The following is a 24,541-nucleotide window of genomic DNA, read 5'->3' as shown; positions in this document are numbered from 1 at the left end:
GTGCAGGTGCTAGCTAGCAACTAAGCCTGCGCCCTCTACAAGAGCCACCGAGCTGTCTCTCCAGCCCCTTAAATGTGTAGCTTAAGCTGGCCTTGAACTCATGATCCTCCTGCCTCCACCTCATATCATCCCAGCATCCACCACAACCAGCTACACGGCCTCTCATTCATCTGGGCCCAGCGGACGTGGACCTGAGGAAGCATATGCGCTAGCAAGACAGCGCTGCTCTAATGGGAATAGATGTAGAGACCAGAAAGGCGGGAGGACAGGGTGGAGAGCGGCCCTCGGGAAGGGAAAGTGAGACCAGCATTGAGGTTGTAAAGTGCCCTGTCTGCCACACTGATGTGGACTGTATCAGGAAGGTGGGAACTGCTCTGCGTTCTTCTGTGTGTCCTCTCAGGCTATCATTCTCTTGGCGACCTTTCTGTCAGTGTGGTTTGAGGATGAGGGTACAGTGCGATGCGGTGCAGCCATGGTTATTGGCGTCGGCTCGTGGCTGTGCAGTGTACCAGTTCGTGTCTTTTTTCACTGGAACCAGCACCATGTCCACTGGTCTACAGTAGGGGTGACAGGAAACTGCGCTCCTGTGTGGTCCCACGTAGTGCAAGGGAAGATGGCCTAAGACGCTTGGGGACTTCAGCTTATAGGCCAGGTCACCAGGACAAGTACCTGACTGTCCTGTCCACCCGTCCCCAGGAGTCCGTCTCCGTACAGACCACTGGGTGTGAAGTGTGACCATCGCCACCAGGCCAGGGTCTGTGGACAGAGCGTGTGCCCTGGTCCCCTCAGTGAAGCCCTGGTCTCACCGGGCTCCAGCTCCTCCGCTCTGACATCTTTTCTTTTCCCTTGTTCAGAAGTCAGCACTTTGAAGGATCTCTTTGGACTCGCGAGCAACGGTAGGCATCTCTCCATTTTTGGTGTGTGGGCTTCGGCTGCGCATGAGTTTGGTGGGGCAGGGCACACAACCCATGTTCTTGCCTCTCGACCCTTCCTGGTGCTCAGATGTCTTCTATTTTTAGAGCATGACCTGTCAATGGCAAAATACAGCAGGCTCCCTAAGAAGAAGGAGAACGAGAGGGTGAGTGTTCCTCCGCCACCCCGTGGGCCTCAGCACCTTGTGTGACTTCGGTGCACTGGTGCCATCGCTGCCGTGTGATGGAGCCCGCCCCTTTCCTGAGTCTGCACCTTCACAGTTTTCTGCACCTCATGTGTGTACCTCGTCACACTGGTTCCGAGTCCCAGTGAATTCTCATCTGTGTCGTGCCCTGTCGGGTTGTGACTCCTGTTCTGCTCGGACACTCGAGCTCCTGTCAGTCCCCACTTCCTAGGCGTTTTGTTACCCAGGCAACTGAATCTGCCTTCAAGCATACGCTTCTTCCATTCATGATTTCCTGGAGCTGAATTATTTCCTGGGACTGTAGACGTGTGCGTGAACCAAAGTGGGTGTGACTTTGGTACTTGTCGCTGAACCATTTTCCCAAAGAGCATCACTGGGCACTGCCACTTGGAGGGGATTGGCTTTGCCTCATACAGTCTCCGGGACTGAGGTGCTGTCACCTTGGCGATTCATTGAGATTCCTTTTTAAGCTAAGGCAGAGCCTTATCTCTGTGCCATTATACTAGTCATGAAAATGTTTATGAGGAACAACCAACTATGTCTGAAGGTTTGTGCTCTGGCAAAATTCCCAGACCCCGTGAGCAACGTGGAGTTTCCCTTTCCCTCTCCTCAGGTGAAGACAGAAGTTGTGAAAGAGGTGGCGGCTGCCCGCCGGAAACAGCACCTCTCATCCCTTCAGTACTACTGTGCGCTCAACGCTCTGCAGTACCGCAAACGGGCCGCCATGATGGAGCCCCTGATAGGCTTCGCCCACGGACAGGTAGGGGAGCCCCTTCCCACGAGAGGAAACCCCAAAGCAGCCATCAGGAGAAAGCATCGTCATGGCAACAGATGCACAATACCCTGGGAACGTTCCTAGGGCTCAGCTCCCACCAGAGCTTCCAGCTGGGCACGGCCTCTCAGGCCGTGTGTTCAGGAAGCTGTGGCCACATCCCAAGCCTCCCTCAGGGAAGAGCCTGCTGCCTGCCTGCTGCCTGCCTGCTGCCTGCCTGCCTTCCAAGGAAGCGAGGCCGAGGCCGGGTCTGCTTTCTGCCCAGGCGGCATGGCTGGTGCAGAGCCCAGCGGGAACACATGGCCTTCCCCGCCACACCCAGGCTCACCCAGCCAGGCTGGAGAGCTAGCGTGGAGCCGGTGCGCATGCTCCTTTCCTACTCTGCACGCAGGCTCCCCTGCCTGGCTCATTCCCAGGCTCATGCCCCTGCAGTTACGGCACGCGTGCCCCTCCGCGGACACAGGAAATTGTACCTGTGCTTCCTGAAGTCTTGGGGGGAATTTCCTCAGCTTCTTCCCTCCCAGCTAGTGATCCACTGATACTTGTCTTAGAGATGCTCGTTTAAGGACGTTGGCCTGACTGCCGTGCACAAGCGAGCGGCAGGGGCCAGTGTGAGCTTTCCTGCTTCTCCCTCTGTGACTCTCAGCCCTGAGGTTGTCCAGGACAAGTGCACCCAGATTCTTAGGTCAGTTGACAATTTGTGAACTGAAAATGACGTGAAGAGACAAAATGTTTCTAAGACCGGTTACCAATTTAACACACATGACCGTCTCCGGCTTTTAAATTACATATATTTCAAAAGAAATACCTCATCAGCTTCACTGAGGCAAAGAGTGGGGGGTGTCTGGGCATCTTTAAGCAGCCAGACACAACTGTTGCTCCATGTCGAATGTGGAGTTCACTGACGTCAGCTTATACCTGCAGAGGTATTAATTTAAATAGGGCAGTCTAGCCTCTCTGTCATCTGAATAAAGATGGGTAATCCAAAACTAAGCACTGTCCTGTTGGGGCCTTTAGCCCCGGGCAGAGCCACCCAGCTCCCACACAGTGGGCACCATGCTGACTCTCTGGCCCAGCCACGTTAGAGAACGGCGCTTTGCCCTCTCTGATTACGTCCCGTTTGCCCTCCCTGGCCTGGCAGCCCTCGCTTGGCTGGGGGACAGTTTCACAGGACCCAAGGGACATGGCCAGCAGGTTCCGTGTTTCTCCCAGCCGAGGACTACAGTTGCTCTCCCAGCCAGACTTTTTAAATGATTGTAGATTGGCTACAGGAGGGAAGAGGTGTCACACACGCAGCCCCGGCCTGGGAAGACAGGGCTGTACCATCAGGTGCTTGTGGCAGAAGACTGCGGAGGGCCATTTCGAATTTCACCTGGAAACTCCTCATCCAAGACACAGAGCTGAGTTCTCGCAGTTGAGTGTGTGCCGCTGTGAGGTGCTGGGTGACTCAGAAGCCTGAGTTCCTCCTCAGCCGTCAGGTGTCGGTGTCTGTGGGCACGGCCTGTGTTAGCTGACGGTGTGTGAGCACTGCACCGCTGTTGGAGGGGCTTTGGTAGACTGCCCAGGCTTTGTCACCTACTTAGGGATGTGGGTTGCACCTGCTGTTGCTTCTCTGGTCCTCAGAAGACAAGCTTAAATTTGATTTCAGTTCCATAGCCTCAGGATGGAGGTTTTCTCGGTTGTATGGGTTTTCCAAAATCACACAGTGTGTATGTGGAGAGGGGAGCGTGCACATCCCTGGGCATGCGTGTGGAAGTAAGAGGACAGCTTCAGGAATCAGTCCCTTCTATCACATAAGTCCTGCAGACTTGGGGACAGGTGCTCTGAGCCATCTCAACAGCCCTGTGTAATCCTGGAGCATATAAAGTGACCTCTCGTGTGGTATGGACAGGGTAAGCGCTAGGCAGTGGGCCGTAAAACCCCTCCATTTCTCCTGTGCTTGGGATTGGGTAGCCCTGGGGACCTCACAGTGACTGGACAGCAAGTCAGAGGCTTAAAGCAATGCTCCAAAGGAGGTCATCAGGAAAGGACAAGAAACCCCAGATGCTGAGCCATTAGAAAGCGGACTTAAAGGATGAAGACTAACTGATGACTATCGTTTGGTATTTGATGTTGCAGGGATTAAATGGATTTACAATGTTAATCCGAATTAGAGGTCAGCGGGCCAGAGCCCCCCACGTGTGTATTACGTGGGCGTGATCCTGCTCACGGGGACCTAAGGGCAGGTGCACAGGCTCCCGGGTGTTCTCCGATTAGAGGAAGAATATCCACGTACACTGCTGATAACACGGCTCAGGCCATGCTCTGCTTCCAGAGGCCAAGGCTGAGGTCTCTCTGTCTGCGGCCCTGCTTCACGGCTGGGAAAGCCTTCACAGGAGGAGGAGGCTGAGCGTTTCAGGCTTGGCAGCTGCAGTCTTGCCGTCTCTCTGCCCATGCCTGGCCTGTCACATGTGTTGGCACCCAGACCTGGGAAGTGAGGATCACCCTGGAGTCCCAGGAAGCAAGTCGTCCTAACTTCAGCCCCAAGTCCCAGCAGCTGCAGTTTGATTCCAGCTTCCTGGGTCTCTTAGGCACCACTCTCCCATGGGCAGAGAAAGCATCCAACCCTGAGCCCTGGGAGCAGACGGGCCTCACCTGTTTTAGCAGCTGCTTGATGTCAGATCCCCTCTAGTGCTGGGGTTGGAAGAGGCTCTTAAAAGTCTTTCGCCCAGTTTCCCGTTTGTCATAGCTCAAGTCACCATCTGTCTGTGTATGCTGTGTAGGGCTCAGGGTGAGGGCAGGCACCTCATGCTGTCTCCGTCACAGTCTGTCCGTGCCCTGCTGGGCCCGAGCATCTGTCCCGTGGCTCGTGTCCACTTAGTGCGAGAGGTGAAAACCGGCTTAGAGCTCCCTGAAGAGAAAGCTCCTGGTGGCAGTTTCAAAGATGACAGTTGCGATTACTGCAACTGTTGGTATGCTCGAAGGTCTGTTTCCTTTCTTTAGTCTGGTGTCTCCTGGAGGATGTGATGGAGATAGGCGATGGACAGATGCTGCCTGATTGCCAGCAGGTGGAGCTGGCGACCCAAACTTGTCCCCACAAGATCTTGTAGTGAGGGAACTGGCCAGTTACCTTCTTGGCTGATGTTCAGAGTACTCCAATTGTATCTTTCAGATTAACTTTTTCAAGAGAGGAGCAGAGATGTTCTCCAAAAGTATGGACGGTTTCTTATCATCCGTCACGGACATGGTTCAGAGGTAATGCTGCTCTCAGGCGAGGCCTGGGCGCCTGTCTCCTTCTGCCTTCAGGGGTCCCCATCACCTTCTAGCAGGCCAGGCGCTCCTGGTGTCAGAATCGATCACCTGTGAGGTAGAGATCAGCTCTCCTCTAGGATTATGGGATCAGCAACCGGAAGTGCGTTGACCTTTCAGGAAGTTCCAGCTGTCATACCAGCTTACCTAGCCTTTGCGTTTACTTCAGTGAGCTGTGGTGCACACTTCAAACCCCGTCACTTTCCTCAGATGGTCTTACCTGTGCTTGGTAAGGCTACCCTGGCTCCCGGCCCCTGCCTCTGCCCCCTTCCCAGCCCCTATGACAAGAGCTCTAAGGGGCTGTGGACTGTATCCGCAGACTAGTTTCTCTAGAGCATGGATGTGACACTCTGGATGTCTGTCCAGTCTGATGTGTGGGTGGGGTTTGGGGAGGGGGTGCTATAGTTTAAGAGATACAGAATGAGGGAGGGGGAGACAGGAAGGCCAGAGTTCAAGGCAGACCCTTCCAGAACCTCTTACCTGCCCCCAAAGAGAGAAATACGCAGAGTGGGAATAATGAATGAGGACTCTTCACGTGGGGATGGGAAGGTTTTCCTGATGCTGTTACAGTCCAGATAGCTACAGAGGGCCAGGAGGAATTTAGTCAGGCGCAAGTCCATCAGAGGTTCTGAACATGAAGGGTAAATCCTGAAGAAGCAGGACCAAGCCCCGAGCTTGCCTAGTGAGCGGTAGCAGGGAGGAGCCCACGTCAGACTTGCAAACATTTGTGAAATCCGCGTCTGGTTAGTCCAGGGGAGTGCTAGAGGAAAGGCCAGAGCCTGCCCTTCAGTAAGAGGGCCGTCCTCACTCAGCTCTGAAGTATGAAGTTTCTCTGCTGTTTTGTTCTTCAGGCTGGGCCTCATTTTGTAGCCCTGGCTGGCCTGGAACTCACCATATAGAGCAGGTGGCCTCAAACTCAGAAAGAGCTGCCTGCCTCTGGCCTGCCTCTGTCCTGAGTGCTGGGGTTAAAGGTGTGCATCACTGTGCCTGGCACTAGTGTTTGAATTCCTTGCCTGCGAGCAAACGCCCGCATTGTTCTCCAGGCGTGAGGATCTTCTGCTGCCATGTCCCAGACCGGACGCAGGTGCAGCCCACCCCAGGAGGCTCAGACACTGTCCTGTGCTGCACTACAGCTTTGCCTTCCTGCAGGGGACACGAGCCCAGGTGCTCACGTGTTCTTGGAACTCAGCTGAGGGCCAGCCAGCCAGCACAGTTACAGCCGCCCTGAAGAGCTGGTCTCATTATAGTCCTTCACCCCATGGTGATATACTTCTGTGTGCATGTTAGAAAAATACTTTAAAAAAAAATCCAGCCAGCTTTGAAGAGTTGCAGTTGAAACAGTTATTTTTCTACTATGCTCTTTGGGGTCTTGGGAACTTCTGGTTGGTGTAGGATTTTGAGACTTGGGAGAGCAAAAGTGAGCGTGTCTCTGAGGACACACCCCTTACAATCTGAAGAACCACCATGGGTCTGCCCACTGACTGCCCCCACCCCGGGATCCTGCACCTGCTTGGCCTCCCACTCCAGTCTCCATCTTGCCTGGGCGTGGCGGTGCACAAGTTAATCCCAGCACTTGGGAAGCAAACTCAGACAAACTCCGTGAGTCTGAGGTCAGCATGCTCTACATGGTGAGGTCTCACACACACACACACACACACACACACACTCGCACCCGTACCCTTCCTTACCTTGGCAGTGAGTAGCAGGTTAGGCCAGTGAGGTTGCACCGATAGTGCCAGTTGCACCGATAGTGCCAGTTGCACCGTGCCAGCAGGGGAGTGCCTGGTCCACTGAGATGTCAGGAGAGCTGAGCTCTCACCCAGGCGGACTGAGCTGGGTGGAGTGTCCGAGCTTAGAGAAGGGGAAACCCTGAGCTCTGGCCTGGAGAAACCGTCCCTGCAACTGTGTGGCACATCTGTCTAGCTCCTGACCTCAATGGCTCTGTAACTTCATGTCAAATGGGTCTCCTTATCTCTAGTGCGCATTCTCAATGTGTGGGCCATCTGGGGATTTCTGTCCTAGACTCTACACCTACGTCGGTCACCAGTACTGAGAGTCTGGTGAGGTAAAAAGAAAAGCTCCCGTTTGACGCAGAAGTTGCAAGTTCACACATCAGCATCCATGCATGTGAAGGCAGGGCTGTCCCACCAGAGCCTGGTCATTGGTTCCCTTCCTCTCTGTGAGCAGTCCTTGACCAGTGAGCCCGTGCCATCTCAGGACATATAATGACTGTCTCAGCACAAGCCTTGACTTATTCCCGTACCTTGGTATTTCCTGGTCATGCCTATCTCTCACAGCCTCCTCAAAGCCTGAGCTAGGCAGTATTGTTCTGTCCCTCTCCTCGGGGAATAGAGGGACTTTGATAAGCTACCTGGACCTGGGCCCTGAGGTTGGGCTCAGAGTAGTTCCTAAGATCTGCATCCACAGAGCTGAATGTGGTACCCGTGAACCGGCGTGGTTCTAGAATGGTAGGTTCTCGTCACTTCTGGGAAGGCAGCTTTCTGGGCATTAGTAAAGAGGGTAAAGAGCTGTGGCTGCATGGGACACTGGTGGCTCTGTGTGTAAGGCAGGCTCTGTGTGTTAGGTGGGCCAGGCAGGCCCTGACACCTGTGGCTTAGGAGTAGCGAGTTGGCCCGTGGAGAGTAGCTGACCTTAAACCTTCTGTCTTAAGCATCCAGGTGGAACTAGAAGCTGAGGCAGATAAGATGCGGCTGTCTCAGCAGGAGTTGCTGTCAGTCAGTGAATCTGTTTACACTCCGGACATTGATGTGGCCACTGCACAGATCAACAGGAACCTCACGCAGAAGACCGGTTACCTCAACCTCAGAACGTGAGGATGCCGTACACCCTTCGCTGAGCTCAGCTTCCCCCGGAAGTAGCCCAGAACCCTTTCCCATGTGGCCAGGAAGGCCTGTGTGGAGTAGTGGTCAGCAAAGAATGAACTCCCATGCCTGCTTGGCTTGGGAAGCTTCCGGGGCCCAAGTTCCAAGCTGCACTGAGGCGCGGCTGAGAAACCAAACCCTAAGAACCTGGGGTCAGTGGCCTGGACGCCACGTGGTGCAGGCCACCCTTGTTTAGGTGTCATGGTCATATAAATGTTGTCACCCCAACTGAGTTACAGTCCTGGCCCCTGCTGGCTGGCAGGTAAGAGCAGTGCCACAGAGCCAGGGTCAGTTAAGTCCCTCCAGAGTGGGTTCTACCTGTCGTGGCCTTGTCTTTAAATGTCCATCTAGAATAAAAGACTGTCAGGTTTAACTGCTTTAAGACCCCAGGAGGCTGTGGGCATCGCGTGTGGAGAGCATTGGCATTGGTGGCTGACCTAGCTGGGATGGAGATGGCCTCTTTCTGTGGCACCTACCTGGTTGTGTTGACAAGGTTCTAGTGTGTAGGGGCCCCTTCAGGATTAACAGTTGCCATTAAAAAAATTATTGGAAGCTGGGCAGTGGTGGCGCACGCCTGTAATCCCAGCACTCTGGGAGGCAGAGGCAGGCGGATTTCTGAGTTCGAGGCCAGCCTGGTCTACAGAGTGAGTTCCAGGATAACCAGGGCTATGCAGAGAAACCCTGTCTCCAAAAAACCAAATCCAAAAAACCAAAAAAAAGAAAAAAAAATTATTGGAGCAAGACACATGTAGTTGCTGCTTAGTGAATGTTAAACCAAATGTTTCCACCATTGGGCTTTCCTGACGTAACGGCGAGCTCTTTCCTGCATGTGGTAGCTGTCCTAGGCTTATCAGTGTGAGACTGTCCCTGTTAGTTCTATAGGAACCTCATGTGCCACAAAAATCTGATGCTTTTGCCAAGAAGCTGTATTTTCCTCTTATACAGCCCAGCAAATGAGAAGGCCGTCCAGTTAGAGACGGACTGGGGGGGGGGGAGGCTGGGAGGGGGAGGCTGGGGGGGGCGGAGGAAGAGTGGCCCTGGTGACTGGCAGAAACAGTGTAGCTCAGTTCTACTTCCCAGAGAAATGATACTGGTTTTCAGGACCTAATTGTGAAGGACAGATTCTAGTTAAGGCTGGTGGGTTTGTTTGGCCACCCTTGGGGGTCCCGGGTGAGCATCCATGCCTGCAGGGCTGAGAGTGATGCTGTCCTTCCTCATGGAGCAGAACCTAGTCTCCCCCATGACTCAGACAGAATGTACTCACAAAGTGAGTTTTAAAGTTTTCTTTTAATACAAAGGTATTTCTAAAATGCCAGTTCCTAAGAACAGGCAGATGGTATGGGGTTGGTGTCCCCATGCCCTAGTGCTAATGGGCCTTTATACACAATTCCCACAGCAAGACGGGACTCGTCACCACCACATGGGAGAGGCTGTACTTCTTCACCCAAGGCGGGAACCTCATGTGCCAGCCCAGGGGCGCTGTGGCTGGAGGCTTGATTCAGGACCTGGACAACTGCTCTGTGATGGCGGTGGATTGTGAAGATCGACGCTACTGCTTCCAGATCTCCATGCCCAATGGCAAACCGTATGCCTCCTCCTAGCTTCTTGGGAGAACAGTGTAGGATGTGCCCTTACCGCAGGCTGCTAGTTCTAGTTCCCATGTGCCAGTCCTCCACAGGAGAGGCCTCATTCCAGGCCTCGCTTTCCAGAGAATGGCTTTCTGTTCTCTGTGAACACACAGGAGACCGTTGGTCCAGCTCACCTTACTCAGGAGCCCCAGTGACGAGCCAGCTGAGGCTCGGGAGGAGATCTGTGTCTGTCCAGCAAATGTAGAAGCGCATGCTTGCCGGCAGAGATGGAAGAGAAACGCTGTGGCTCCTGTTTCTGAGGGGCAGACTAAGGAGTAGGCAGGCGGCTGTCCAGGGCGCCCTTTTATACCAGAGAGAGAAGTATGAGCAGCACACTCTGCTACAGAAGTGCCATTTAATCGTGAGATCCCCACCCCACCCCAAAGAGGCCAGGCCTCAAAATGTGGTGGCCTAGGGTTACCCCAGCAGATTCCACGCTGATAGCTCCCCTCCTGTGTGCAACAGTGGCTTAAGTTTGTGTTCAGAGTTCCTAAGCCAAGGAAATACCGCAGGGTGGTGGTGACACGGTGGGAACCCATGGGCCATCCCTTCCCTTAGTAGAGCGGTTGGTTGGACACTGTCCTTCCCCTAACAGTGGTCAGTGGCTCACAACTAAGATGCCCAGGTTCTAGTGGCCCCATAGGTTCCTGAGCATCCCTGGGCCTGGGTCTCCTCAGATGAAAAATAGCAATGGTGTTTGTGTTCCTTCTGCCACAGTTATAAGGAACAGGTAGGAGCAGAGTCCTCGAAAGAGCTACGGCCATTTGTGAAGGTGGATGCCTTCAGCTTATGACTCTTGGTTCTCAGATACAAAGTTGTATCTTTGAGAAGGGCGAATACTGCCCTGTCACCGTCTAAGACTATTGAGACAGTCCGCACTACGACTGTAGGCTAGATGGTCCCTGTCCAGCCTTCTCATGCAGAGGCGGAAGCTGAGGAAGATGGTGGGGTGTGCTGGTGGAAAAGCCAGCCTGCGACCCCATTTCCCTTCCCTCCCAAAGTGCTGCTTTCCTGATGGCAAGTTGCTGTAATGCAGGTTCCTCGGGTCCTGACCTGGGAAGCACTCCACCTCCACGATGGCCTTCCCTCGTCCAAGGACTCTGCTTCTACAGGTGCTCTGTTCCTTATATCTTGTCTGTTTCAGGGGAATAATTCTCCAAGCAGAGAGCAGGAAGGAATATGAAGAGGTAAAGCTTTGTCTGTCTCATGTCTGTGTATCTGTCCGTGTGCGTGTGTGTGTGTGTGTGTGTGTGTGTGTGTGTGTGTGTTTGTGTGTGTGTGTGTGTGTGTGTGTGTGTGTGTGTGTGTGTCTAACTGGGACTCAGTATTCTTTCTAATGTCCTCTACAGTGGATATGTGCAATAAACAACATCTCCAGGCAGATCTACCTGACGGACAACCCAGAGGTAATTAGCAACCGCCTGACCGCCCCCCGCCAGGGAGGTGTCCCTTCCTGGACTGAGCATGTCTCCTGCGGCTCTGTTTAGGCAGTAGCCATCAAGTTGAATCAGACAGCTCTTCAGGCGGTGACTCCAATTACAAGCTTTGGGAAAAAACAAGAAAGCTCCTCCTCCAGGTAAGTACGGAGGAGGGAGTTGGCCTCTGTAGAGCCACACTATATTAGAAATTTGAAATGAGTTGTTCTAGTTCTCACAACCCTCCACAGATTCCATTGCACCCTGTACAACAGAAGCAGTAGTTATGGCCGGGACAGTTTGTTATGTGCCCACACTCAGCACAGAGAGAGGTGGAGTCAGGATTCAGACTTGATTGCCCAGGTCCACAGCCACACATCACGGGCCTCCTGCACCGTGTTAGCATCATGGTTCTGTAGCCGTGTCACCCTCTGTGTGTCCATGGTCTGGGCTGAGCCTTCTCTGTGCATGCATAGGCATCTAAGTTTCTACTTACATTACTACAATTCTGTAATTCTTATAATAAGTCTTACAGCCGTGTATTAGTTTTGAGTATCTGGGGTTTCTGTTTGCTGTTTTGTTGGAGTGGGGTTATGGGGAGTCTCATTAGATCACCTGGGTTGGCCTCAGATGCCCTGCAGCCCTCCTTCCCTCAGGCTTGCAAGTGCTGGTGTTACAAGTTATCTTCTCCCACACCTGGTTTCCCTGTTTTCGTTTAACTGAACATTTCCATGCACACAGCTTTTCCTCTGAATACTGCTTAAGGATGTATTCTAGAGCTCCTACATTTTATCTCAGAGGGAGTTTTCAAGTGGCTAGTTAGGTAGTAGAGGTTTGTCTTTTTGTTGTGTTAATGGCATCAAGGGACATATTAAAATCAAGACTATTTGTGTCTTTTAGTGACATGGTAGAACTCCATCAGATGTTCTACAAATACTTAATGGCCTAGAAGGAAGTCCTTAGGAAACTCTAATTGTGTAGCTTCTTGGGGTTTAGGCACTTGGCACTGGGTCTGTGAGAAAGGATGGTCGTGAAGGCCACCAGATAGATGAGTCATTGTCAAAGCCTTGGTAATTCCTGCTCAGGGGTTACCAGCGGGGGGTCTACTCAGTCCCTCCAGGGCTGAAGGGTCAAGAAAGAGGCAGCTCTGCAGAGAAGCCTGTCAAGGAGCCACTGCAGTCCCCGTCAGTTCCGACATGGTTAAGAAACCAGAAAATGTTGATGTAAAAATACCAAGTGAAAAAGATTCTAAAGGGCTTTTGTGGTCCAGACTGTGAAAGGAATGGAAATGTTGTGGCATTACGAGCCCTTCCAAGGAGTTTGCACTGTACCTTAAAAAGGATTTTTAAAGGGTAAACTTAAATGTCAGCATTCTATCCTCGAGAGAGGGAGCAGGACAGTGTAGGACAGGCACACACTGCCTTTACTGGCGCTGTCTCTAGGCACAGTGTAGTGCTCAGGACTTACTGAAGAGTATCAGAGAATTCAGAGAAGGGACAGAGGAGCGGCTGGCACAGTGGTGTAACCTGAGCTGGTGCAAGGAGAGTTGACTGAGCTGGAATGGAGCTTAGAGAACAAGGAACGCGTGGCCCGTTTGGTGTCTAGTGAGTGGAAAGGGCATTTTCAGAAAATTACAACCAGGTTACAGTGAAGTGTCAGGTCCAGATGTTCCGTTCTTCAGCTAACGTCTTCAGTACCTACTATGTGCAGTGTGAGCTGACTGTAGAGATGGGTAAAAATCCATCTCTAAGGGAGAAATTAGTATGTGAGTCCTACCATGCTGCCCAGAATGGTGAGAGCCACAGAGGGCCTGACTGTAGCAGGAAGAAGTGGACGGTTCCAGGCAAGGGCGTGCAGCTGAGGAAGGCTCATTTGGAGGATGGGCTGAGATCGGTTGGAGGCACCTTTGTATTTCCATATGTAAAGTCACTGCACCATTAAACAAGTGGCGAAATTTGATCAATTTTTTTTCTTTTTTTATATTTTAGTCAAAACATAAAAAATTCAGACACAGGAAATGACAAGGTTGTTCCCAAAGCAACAGCCAGCATTCCTGAAACAGAGGAACTGATTGCACCTGGGACACCCATTCAGTTTGATATTGTACTTCCGGCAACAGAATTTCTTGACCAGAACAGGGGTGGCAGGTAATACCTGAGGGGGCTGTCTTGGGAAAATGAAAGCCAGTTTGTCTGTCTTTCCTACTGTGATGCCCTCCTGATGAGAGCTCAGGTGTCAGCCTCTTGTCAGCTGCCGCTGTCAGGGCTGCTGACCTCTCTCTGGCTGTTCCCCTAGGCGCACCAACCCTTTTGGTGAAACGGAGGATGACTCATTCCCTGAAGCAGAAGGTAAGTGCCCAGTCTCGCGATCTCTGGCCTGTACAAATGAAGAGGGTCCTGAAGGTGAGAAGTCATATACCAAAGCTAAGATAGAGCGTAAGAATTCAGATTTGACCCTCCAGCGGGTTCTGTGAAAGCTCGGACATTTAAAGGGAAGGCTTTCTTAGCTTTAGCCAGACCAAGTTCCTGCCTAGAAATACTAGCAAATCTAATTTGTTATTATATTCCTATAGAGCAGATTTTTCAAAGAGGAAAAAATGGTCATAATTAAACTGGAATCTTGGTAGCTGAAGTGATAGAAGACATCTATAATCCCATCATTAGGAGGCTGAGACAGAAGGATCACTGAATTCAAGACCTTAGCAGATCTGAGCCAGGACAGTTTCAGTAATTTGAAGCACTTGCAAGATCTCTAATATGGCTTCTTGAAGGGAATCTCACACTGTCTCCAGGATGAAACTCTTTCTAAGGACTCCCCTCAAGTTTACTAATACTAAAGAATTTACAGAGGGAGCCAGGCGATGTCTCGGAGTCCTTTGCTGCTCAGAGAGGGCCTGAGTTGCTTTCAATTCCCATCACCCACATGGCAGCTCACAACCATTTGTAATCCCAGCACCAGAGGATCCACCGCCCCCTGCTGGCCTCTACATGCACCATGTATGCAAGGTGCACATGCACATAGAAAATTATTTTAAATCTGTATGAACATTGCTAGAGAAAAGACTCAGCAGTTAAAAGCATTTAGTGTTCTTGCAGAGGACGGCAAGTTGGGTCTGGTTACCAGTACCTGTATAGCTGCTTATAACGGCCTTAGCTCCAGTTCAGAGATCTGACACTATTTGGCTTCCACAGGAACACATGTTGTGCATACATATACATGTAAGAAAAACCTTATACACATAAAAACAAACCTTTAAAAAAGATTTAGCTAAACTAAGTTTTTGTTTTATTAACATCCTGTGCTTTAGAAGTGACTCTGGATAGCGCCTTGTACCTCGATGACTTTGTACTGCCCGCACAGAAGTATCTCAGATTCAGCTGCGATGGCCCATGCCTAGCTGAAGTGATAGAAGACATCCATAATCCCATCATTAGAGAGGCTGAGACAGAAGGATCACTGAATTCAAGACTTAATTTCAGTAATTTGAAGCACTTGCAAGATAATTCCAGAACTGGAAAGACCGAGACAGAAGTCACTGAGTTCGAGACCAGCCTAGTCTATGTGGCAGGATCCTGCCTCAAATACAATTATTTATGTAAAACTAACTCCAGACCTGGGAATGGTAGCACACACCTTTAATCCCAGCATTCAGGAGGCAGAGGCAGGCAGATCTCTTGAGTTCATAGCCAAGTCCAGGATAGCCAGGGCCACACAGAGAAACCTGTCTTGAAAGAAAAGAAAAAGACTGACTCCATGTGTAGCATGTTTTTAGCATGTTGGTTTAGTAAACAAGGTTGGGGTCTTCTAATCATCTTTCAGCTGCTGCTCAATACTGTCAGACTGTGCCCCACTGAACCTGGCCTACGGCACGTGCCTATTGTGGGGAGAGCAAGGGGATAGCGAGTGGGTGTGGAGAGATGGCTCAGTGGTTAAGTGAACTGGTTCTTGCAAAAGACCTGGGCTCAGTACCTACATGGTGGCAACAGCAAGCCATAACTTGAGTCCCAAGGGAACAGATACCATTCTGGCCTCCAAGGACACTGCATGTATGTGGTACACTGACATGCATATAGGCAAAACACCATCATGAATGAAAGAATGAATGAATGAATGAATGAATGAATGAGGAAAAGTTAGCTTTAAGAAAATGTCCTGGTAAATCAATCAATCAATCAACCAACCAACCAATAAATAAATAAATAAATAACAAATTAGGAAAACAGCTTTAAAAAAAAAAGTCCTGAGCTTAGGACTTGCTTGGGCTACAACATAAGTCCAAGGCCAGCCTGGGCTACTTCTGAGAGCTGGGGATATAGCCCAGGAGCAGGACTCTTATTTAACGTTCACAAAGGCCTGGCCCCACTCTGAATACTCGGGGCAGGGTGGTGCTAAAGACACATACATACAAATTGACAGTCCTTAGAGTGAGCAGTTTCCAGTGGTTTATGGGATGTAACCTGGGCTCTGTGGTAATAAAAATGTGTGTGGATCAAGTGAGGCCCAGGGTTGCATGTTATTTCTCTGAACTGTTCCATGGCCCAGGAATTGCTGAGGTAGTGGGAAAGGCCGAGACTGAGTGACCGGAGGATGCTCACCTGTCACACTCAGCATTTTATAGGCCGAGAAATGAGTCTGTTGAAGCACCAAACACAAGTGCAGACAGTAAGGAGTCAGAACTTTCATAAGGCTGGGCTTGTTACAGCCATGTTGGAAAGTGGGTAGAAGGCCCTCCCTAGAACGAAGCCCAAGCCTTCACCCGAAGCCAGGCTCTGGCTGTTGGCAGGCCACCCGCGGCCATGTGACCCTGAGTGGAGCACGTTCTCTTGCAGACTCTCTCTTGCAGCAGATGTTCATTGTTCGCTTCTTGGGATCCATGGCGGTTAAGACAGACAGCACTACCGAAGTGATCTATGAAGCAATGAGACAAGTGCTGGCTGCCCGAGCTATTCACAACATCTTCCGCATGACCGAATCGCATCTGATGGTTACCAGTCAGACTCTGAGGTACGTTCACGTCCCTGCAGACTCTCATTCCTCCCTGAGGAAGGAAGGCGTTCCCATCTGCAATGGTAGGGCTAGCGCTGCGCTGTTACCCTTTCTGCATTTTGATATACAGAATGAAAGATACACTCTGACCCGGGACTGGTTGGGTGTGGTACTGCATGTATGCAACCCGGGCACATAGCGATGGGGTCAGGAGGACTGGAGCCAGCAGGAACCTGCCTTCAGACCCGTTATTAGTAAACACAGGTTATTCCTTCCCTGGAATGCTTGGGCCAGCACTCTTCCAGACTTTGTTTTTTGTTTCTCTTTTTTCAAATAGTTTTACACACACACACACACACACACACACACACACACACACACACGCACACACACACACAATATCTTGGAGATGGGGCCCAATTTTACACATAAAATTTGTTTCATTTGTACCTTATACATACACAGTTACTATACAAATTATTTTTAGTAAATTTTCACCAGAAACAAAATCTCATGGTGTGGACTTTTCACTGTGGCTTCCTTAACTACACATTTCTGACCTAAGTGTTCAGGCAGGGGTCGCCAGTGATGCGACCGCTGTGCAGTCATCGTGTCATCTCAGAATATTGTTTTTAGAAATTAGCACCAGAGAATATGAAAGGAAGCCGTGCAGTGTCCACGTGCAGCCAGGCAGGAGCCTGGGAGGGAGGTCAGGCTCTAGGCGCCCGCAGGCCGTTACCAGTGGAACTGTTCAGTCCGCAGCCTAGCTGGGAAGACATTTTGTCTGTAGTCATGGGTTTGTTTATTTAGGTTCCTTACACATAATCTGAGTGGTAACAGATACTGAGTCAAGTCAGTTTCCCCCGTGTTTCCCCCTCGTCAGCGTGGTTGCTGGGGTCAGACCGTGAAGCACTAGTTAGATGCTCATCCCTAGGCTTATCCCTGTATGCCATCTCCTCAGTCCTCACCCGCTTCCTGCTGCTCACGTAGCACACGGGCAGGACTGAGTGCGTGCCAGTGGGAGGAAAGGCTCACTCCACCGTGTCAGATGTCAAAACTACAGACACCGCAGTAGGACTCCTGTTCCTGTCTGCTATGCTCTCTTCCACACCAAGTATTCTGTGCAGAAACCACAGCACAGGGTCACATAGGACTGTCTTATCTTTTCTCCAAGCAGGCCTTACTCTTCATACATGGGACATTTGTGGGATTTCTATGAACAACATGGTAATGAGTCTCTTACAATTTCAGGTTGATAGATCCTCAGACCCAAGTGTCAAGGGCTTGTGTAAGTACCCGCTACAATCTTAATGTTTATAATCATACCTCAGTTCTCCTCTGCCCCTGGAGACCAACCTAGGCACAAGATAACTTGCCAAGTGCTATGGCTGTCCTATCCCGCTAGAGTACATCAACTCTGCCGTAAAAGACAATGTTTTTTAATTCCAGCTCTGCGATTACTCATTCTGTCCTGTCCTGTCTTCCCTCCACTCTCTCCCCCAAGTTTGAGCTGACCAGTGTCACGCAGTTTGCTGCTCATCAAGAAAACAAGAGACTGGTCGGCTTTGTCATTCGGGTGCCGGAGTCCGCGGGAGAGGAGTCTCTGAGCACATACATTTTTGAAAGCAACTCAGAAGGCGAAAAGGTCTGTACCTCGAAAAGGCTGTTTTTCATGGGTTTGGGGTTCACTATCCATCTGAATACTTGGTTGATTATTCATGCCTCTGTCCAGACATTCAGACAGTAATACCTTCTAAGAAGGCCCCACTGAAAGGTAACAATCCTAATAACTAGATATAATTATTTGGTATCATGAAATGTTAAAAAGCACTTTAATTTGTTCTTTTAAAGCAGCGGACCAGGCGGTGGCAGCGCACACCTGTAATCCCAGCACTTGGGAGGCAGAGGCAGGCAGATTTCTGAGTTGAAGGCCAGCCTGGTGTACAGAGTGAGTTCCAGGACAGCCAGGGCTACACAGAGAAACCCTGTCTTGGGGGAAAAAAACCACACACACACACACACACACAGCGAGTGGTTTCTCATGCTATGGTGACTTTCAACCATAAAACTTTAATTGCTACTTCATAACTATAATTTGCTACTGTTATGATATACAGTATGATTGCATACTGTAATGTATGTATTTGTTTCTGATGGTCTCAGGTGACCTGTGGAGGGGTTAGTTAAGCTCCAAAGGGGTCATAACCTGCAAGTTGAGAACCAGTTTTAAAGAAATTAAAGCAAAGTAGAAAGAGAAAGAAAAACAGTCTCAGGAAGGCAAGGAAGGAGCATTAGAAGGGTTCTTTTGTATGAAAAACACTGAACTCAACTGGTACTTCAAATTCATCAAGACCAGTCCTGTCGTTAAGTATTTGTTTTACCACTGTGCATGTGAGCATGCAGGGGTAAGCGTCCTGCTAAGAACTGCAAACCTCGGATTACTTGGGTCTTCCGTTTACCTGGGATGTTTCCGTTGCCATGACAGCACCGCTGAGCCAGGCTCCTGCAGCAGAGCCTGGCTCCTGCCTGGTGTGAGCACTCACAGGCCTCTGTGTTCCTCGAACACTGTCGTCTACGTTTACCTCTTCCTACCTTTGCCAAACACTTTTCTTGTCTTTTACAGATATGTTATGCTATTAATTTGGGGAAAGAAATTATTGAGGTTCAAAAGGTAAGTTGCATTTTAGGACTGGTTCAGTAACCAAGACATTTGTAGACACAGAAATATTCAGAAAAAAAAACCAAAAAAAAAAACCAAAACACCAAAAAACCCAGTGCCATCCAGTCTGCTCAAGCTTGGGACCTGTTCAGCTCAGTGACTGTCTGGTAACGTCTTTCCTCTTAACAGAACTGCTGCAGCTTCACCTTACTAATTACCTCGCTTGCGTTCAAACTGGCTAGAGTTCTTCTTTTTCGAACTAAGACACAATACTTAATTCATCTGCACTAGCACCGAGTCCCCAGAGGCTGGTGACAGACAGCAGCCCTGACAAACACCAGCTTATTAGACACGAGCAGAGACCGAGACCTCCAAGTTCCTCAGCAGTTTACAGTCTTTCCTTCCTCTGAAAAGCTGTTAGGTGGTGTGAGCTTCAGTCCGCCCGCCTGGGACAGCAGGAAGTGCTGCAGAGTAGGCAGAAGGGGGCTCTAGGTCAGCAGTGCACACACCGGCTTGTCGCCATCTGCTGTGCACGAACGGTGAGCAGGCAGAGGACAGATGGACAGAGTGGGCCCCTGCACGGCTTCTGCCAGCTCCAGTGCCTTTAAAGATAGACAAGGCGAGTTGTGTGAAGCTTTGTGTTGCCGTGTGGACTCTGGAGGAGGTTACATGTTGCCCAGAGGAAATCTAGACGTAATCCTTTTGAGTCTTCAGATGACAGACCACACACTAGAGTTAGGAGGAATGGGGCTACAGCACACAACACTGAAAGCCAAGTCACGGGGTTCAAGTGCATCTTAAGCCTTTTCTTTCTCCCCTCTCTCTTAAACTCTCTTAACTTCAGGATCCAGAAGCACTGGCTCGATTAATGCTGTCTGTACCACTAACCAATGATGGGAAGTTTGTACTGTTAACCGATCAAGCAGACGGCACTGGCGGGAGTCCAAGTGAAAACAGAGGCGCAGAATCTGAAGCCTAACTCGCGTGGGCATCGGGGTCAGAGACGTGGGAAGGAGAGCCGCCTCCTTAAGGGGTTTTCAACTTCTCTGACGTGCAGGCACACTGACCTGAACTTAGAACACGGACAATCAAGTGTACCCTTGGATGCCCTGGCACAGAAACTTGGGAGGGAGACAGTAAGAAATGGGTGCGAGCGTGCCTGCCCATCTACAAACGCTAATTTAGGTGCTTTGTGGTAAGTCTTCGCTTCAGACTGTTGGGTACCCAGAACGAGAGCTATAAAAACGCATTGTTCACTTTATTTGGATAGCATCACTTCAGTTCCTAGGATCCTTTTATAAATGGCAAAACCCTGGATTTACAATGTTAAATACTAAATAGTTCCTATTAATATAATCTATTTTTGTATTTTGCTTAGCTTTAAGTGCCTGTCATTCTGAAGATTCTATATTTATACCCTGGTGGTCCCAGGGCTGCCCCTCGTGGCACTGCTATGCAATCTGGCCTCCAACACTAGCAGACAGCAAGTCTTCACAACAGAACCTTTCTGAGCCAGCTTCCATTCAGAGGCTTCAGGTGTCTGAGATGTGGCTGCTTTCTGTGGCAATTCACTGTGAGAGGGGACGGCTCTACTAGTTCCTGTTTTTCTGAGCCAGACCTTCCTCAAAGGGACCAATTAATGTTAAAATTCACTTGAGGCTCAGCTGGCTGTGGGGCTGGGTGTGAAGTTCTAGTTTCTACCTTGATGTTCCTGGTTCCTTGAGCCCTGGACCAATCTCCAACCCCTAACTATGAAGTACTGATAAAGGTCTTGAAATCATGCAGCATCAATTAATTGTAACCACCGTCAGCAACCTGTCTTTATAATAAATTAGCAATAAAAACTGTTTCATCTCTTTCTTTGTTTACTGTGGTTAGTTTCTAGACCATCCCTAGAAGAAAACTAAAGTCTTGGTATGTGGCCCAGGCTGGCCTTGAAGTCTTGCTGGAGTGCAGGAGATACTGGTGTCAACAGGCCTGGGTATTGGTGACACTGACAGCAACATTTTCTTTTCTTTCTTTTTTTTTTTAAAAAAATTTATTTATTGTTATATCTAAGCACACTGTCGCTGTCTTCAGACACTCCAGAAAAAGGCATCAGATTTCACTACAGATGGTTGTGAGCCACCATGTGGTTGCTGGGATTTGAACTCAGGACCTTCAGAAGAACAGTCAGTGCTCTTAACCACTGAGCCATCTCTCCAGCCCCAGACAGACATTTTCAACACTCAGCTGAAGGATGAGTTTGAGACCAACCAGCCTGGACTAAACAACAAAATCTTGTCTTGAAAACCTTAGGGGCTGAGAAGGCAGCTCTGTGGGTAATGTGCTTGCTGCCTACGTCACAGGACCTTAGATGAGCTTGCTAGCCATCCAAGCTAAGTCCAATGATCAACAAGGTCATTTAGTTAGAAACAGGAAGACACCCAATATCAACCTCTGGAAGCCAATGCTACACACGAACACACACTTAACATATGCATGTCACAAAACCAGATACAGCCAAAAAAACCTTTACCACCCAAAACTAGGGAAACCACATAAGACCTGATAGAAGGACTCACCCCTTTGATATAAGCATCAAATCCAGCAAGCGAGCTTAAATGAATCTGACGTTATATAACCTAAGATTAAAATTAGTTCACAAATACCTTTGAAGTTTCTGTAGCGTCTGCGAGTGAGTTTTCTGATGACGTGGAAGAGCTATAGTTGTCCCAACTTCCTTGCTTACGACTGCCCAGTGAGGGTCTTGGAGATGAAGCGCGACGATAACTAACCAGAGTGGGACTTTGGCTCAGGCACAGCAGCTGTCTTCCATGAACAAGTCCCGAGTTCAATTCCTAGTACCCCACACAGCAAATGCCCACTAAAGCACTATACAGACTGGTTAAAATAAGACAAGCTGTGCAAGCCGTGCAAGCCCTGGTAAAAAGATGGTGCTAAAACTAACCAACGACACCATGAAATAATGAAAACAGAAACCAAGCAAAGACACAGCCAAACACACAAGACCAAGTACCTAACTATGGAGACGACTAAGTCACACAAAGTCATGAAAGAATTTCATTTTTTACAAGGGCTTGGAAACAAATGTGCCCAGTCTCAACCAGGAAGGGAGAGCCTCACACACACACACACACACACATACACACACACAGAGCAGATGGCAGGTACAAAGCAATGGATCTTTCCCACAAAAGGCTTCATGTGCTATAGTGCGATCCAAATGCACCTCTCTTAGCACCCACATCCCAGGACATGAATGAAAATGATCATACCGTCCCGGATACAGAAATCCAGTTATCAACAGAGGAATAAAACACTGGCATGCATGTAACTACTTATGAGAGAAAGAAAGCTTAATCTACTATAGCGATGAATCCACAGGTAAGAACTTCAGTATGCTCAATTTTTAAAGGCATACAAAATCAGAATACATCGTTTCTAGTAATTGAACTGTATTACTTAGGAAAATACAGCTGTTAGAAGCAGAAGAGATTACCACTAGATCCCACAGGAGGTGGAGCAGCTTTAGGGACTGCTAAGGTGGTGGGACTAGATCGCACCCTACCTGGTGGATTCCCATGTAGTTATATATAGTGTAAGCCAGAAGCAGTGGATGGCTTGGTCCTTTCTCTCAACTTGCCAAATTCACTCTAATGCATGAAAAGCACTCAAAGATCACCATGTGCCCAACTGGAAGATAAGGAGGACCTTATTAGAAGCCAGCCAGCTGCCAATCTCCATTCCCAGTGTGGAACTAGCCTTCGCCTTCTGTCTGCCTTCTTTAGCTTAGCTTCTGTGAAGATTCTACAAGGATTAAATACTTTTAAATAATTCATATACAAGTAGTATATGAATTATTCTGTTCATAGGTGTTTTAATCCCCTCCCAACACACAAACAGCTTAATGATAATGGGAATAGTACTGCACTGTCAACTAGCTAAGCCACTATCAGCGATTGGTAATAACCACATTCATACACCCAATGTATTTCTACCAATGGAAATAGAGGTTAGCTAATATTAACAGCACTTCACACACACAGGAACTAAACCTTTCTAAGTACTGTTTCTTCCTTATTTGAGACACAGTCTCACCATCTAGCCCAGGCTGACCTCAAACTCACGATTCCCCCTAGCTTTTCTCCGTAACACTGGAATATGGTATACATCATGCCTAGTTCTAAAGTACTACCTCTTTATATATGAAGTGCTTTATAAAACATAGTCCTTAGTAGCCTCTGAGCTAAATACTACTATACTGTTCCAACCTCTACTGGAGCATATGGGACCCAGGCAGGGTCAGTAACCTGCTTCTAGGCAAGTTGAGATTTGAATCCATTTGGCTCCAAAGTCTATGCTTTTAACCGCCTACCATGTGATATCTACATAACCTCAGACACGAAGCAATCTCCAAATGTTCTCAATATATTAATTTTGAAGATATTCAGATACCAGAGGTATTTTTTAATGCTTACCCTTCTGTACAGAATTTCTAAGGATTAAACACACTAACAGTGTTTTTTATATAGGTCATGCTTATGGATGCTTTAATGCCTGTCACCTTACTAGGAGTATTACTAAAACTATTTCCCTACACACAGATCTGTAAGTGTATTTATAGGTCTAAAACATGTGCAAAATTATGATATATTTGTATCAACTGGAAGATAAATTTCATCTATATTCTTGGGTATACTTTCACTCATCACTGGAACAGGGTGGGGGAAATCCACCAACTTACCATTTTTATATTTAACTACACAGTTACCGTACAAGCTGAACTTTAGCTAGCATCATCTATGATGCTACATGGCTACATCTACATTTGTTTCATGTCTACAGATTTCTTCTTATTCTAGCATTCTTTCATTTGAAATTTTTACAGTCCTATTAAACTGTTCCTAATGTTGCAAGGCCTTGGTTTAAAAACAAAACATGCAGGAAAAAAAAAGTCCCTAAACACCCTAAACACAAGACTGCAGTCTGAAATGTCTGTCACAGATACTGTAAAGAGAATCATTCCAGACTAAGGCTGAACAATTCAGTTTCCCCACCCTAGGAGCCCAGTCTGCGAAGCACATGTGGCAGTATTCCTTTGTCTTCATGTTATCAGTGTAATGCTAAATAAGAAAAGGAAAGAGCAGTTAGGTATTTTTTTAGCATGGGATTTGACAGGATTCAATCCCGTCTCCACTGTCTCCACACCAGCTGCATGTGGTGGTATAACAGTTCCTGTCTGTAAACAGGAACAACAGCTAATTCTAACATGTCACAGAAACTCAGGCTCCCTTTCCGGGAGTAGGAAAGGAAGTAACTTCACGCTAGTTCTTCTTAAAGAGTAGCAACCTGTGAATGACCAAGAAAATTATCTGTGATACAGAGGCATCCAATCCTAGTTCATGCTCATTTTTTGGCCTATGTACGTATGTTGGTTTCCTTTTTGTGTGTTTGGTTTTGGTTTTACTTTGGTTTTTTGAGACAGGGTTTTTCTGTGTTAACAGCCCTGGCTGTCCTGGAACTCACTCTGTAGGCCAGGCTGGCCTTGAGCTGGCTCTCAGAGATGCACCTGCCACTCTGCCTCCCTCGTGCTGGGTTTGCAGGTATACACAGCCAGCCGGTGATGATGAGAGATCGCACATGACATATGTAAGGGAGAGAAGTTACCAAGTACCACCGGGCCAAGGAGCCGATCGCTGTCGGTCAGTCCACAATCCCACAGGTCACCAAAAGCACACCAAACACCCACCGGCTGACCACATTCTCACCATGGGCACCAACGGAAAGACAG

General features: G+C 49.0%; 1 protein-coding gene across 2 annotated transcripts in view; it reads left to right on the top strand.

Moving 5' to 3' along the window:
- The window catches only part of Appl2 (adaptor protein, phosphotyrosine interacting with PH domain and leucine zipper 2), a 45,601-nt gene extending 24,996 nt beyond the window's left edge, over positions 1-20,605 (top strand). Inside the window, exons 6-21 of one of the 2 annotated variants that reach the window (XM_052165436.1) lie at positions 855-896; positions 1,020-1,078; positions 1,731-1,877; positions 5,041-5,123; positions 7,849-8,007; positions 9,456-9,644; positions 10,832-10,874; positions 11,037-11,093; positions 11,175-11,263; positions 13,091-13,249; positions 13,398-13,450; positions 15,932-16,106; positions 17,340-17,376; positions 17,593-17,733; positions 18,712-18,759; positions 19,805-20,605. In XM_052165436.1, coding sequence (XP_052021396.1) covers positions 855-896; positions 1,020-1,078; positions 1,731-1,877; positions 5,041-5,123; positions 7,849-8,007; positions 9,456-9,644; positions 10,832-10,874; positions 11,037-11,093; positions 11,175-11,263; positions 13,091-13,249; positions 13,398-13,450; positions 15,932-16,106; positions 17,340-17,376; positions 17,593-17,733; positions 18,712-18,759; positions 19,805-19,813 — 1,490 coding nt within the window. In that variant the 3' untranslated portion in view covers positions 19,814-20,605. Of the gene's footprint in view, positions 1-854; positions 897-1,019; positions 1,079-1,730; positions 1,878-5,040; positions 5,124-7,848; positions 8,008-9,455; positions 9,645-10,831; positions 10,875-11,036; positions 11,094-11,174; positions 11,264-13,090; positions 13,250-13,397; positions 13,451-15,931; positions 16,107-17,339; positions 17,377-17,592; positions 17,734-18,711; positions 18,760-19,591 lie in introns of both variants that reach the window. The other variant, XM_052165435.1, reaches the window with a different exon arrangement.
- The last annotated feature ends 3,936 nt before the right edge of the window (positions 20,606-24,541 follow it).

Source organism: Apodemus sylvaticus, chromosome 20, assembly GCF_947179515.1.
Source record: "Apodemus sylvaticus chromosome 20, mApoSyl1.1, whole genome shotgun sequence".
Classification (NCBI taxonomy): domain Eukaryota; kingdom Metazoa; phylum Chordata; class Mammalia; order Rodentia; family Muridae; genus Apodemus; species Apodemus sylvaticus.
This window is presented reverse-complemented; position numbering and strand designations above follow the sequence as displayed.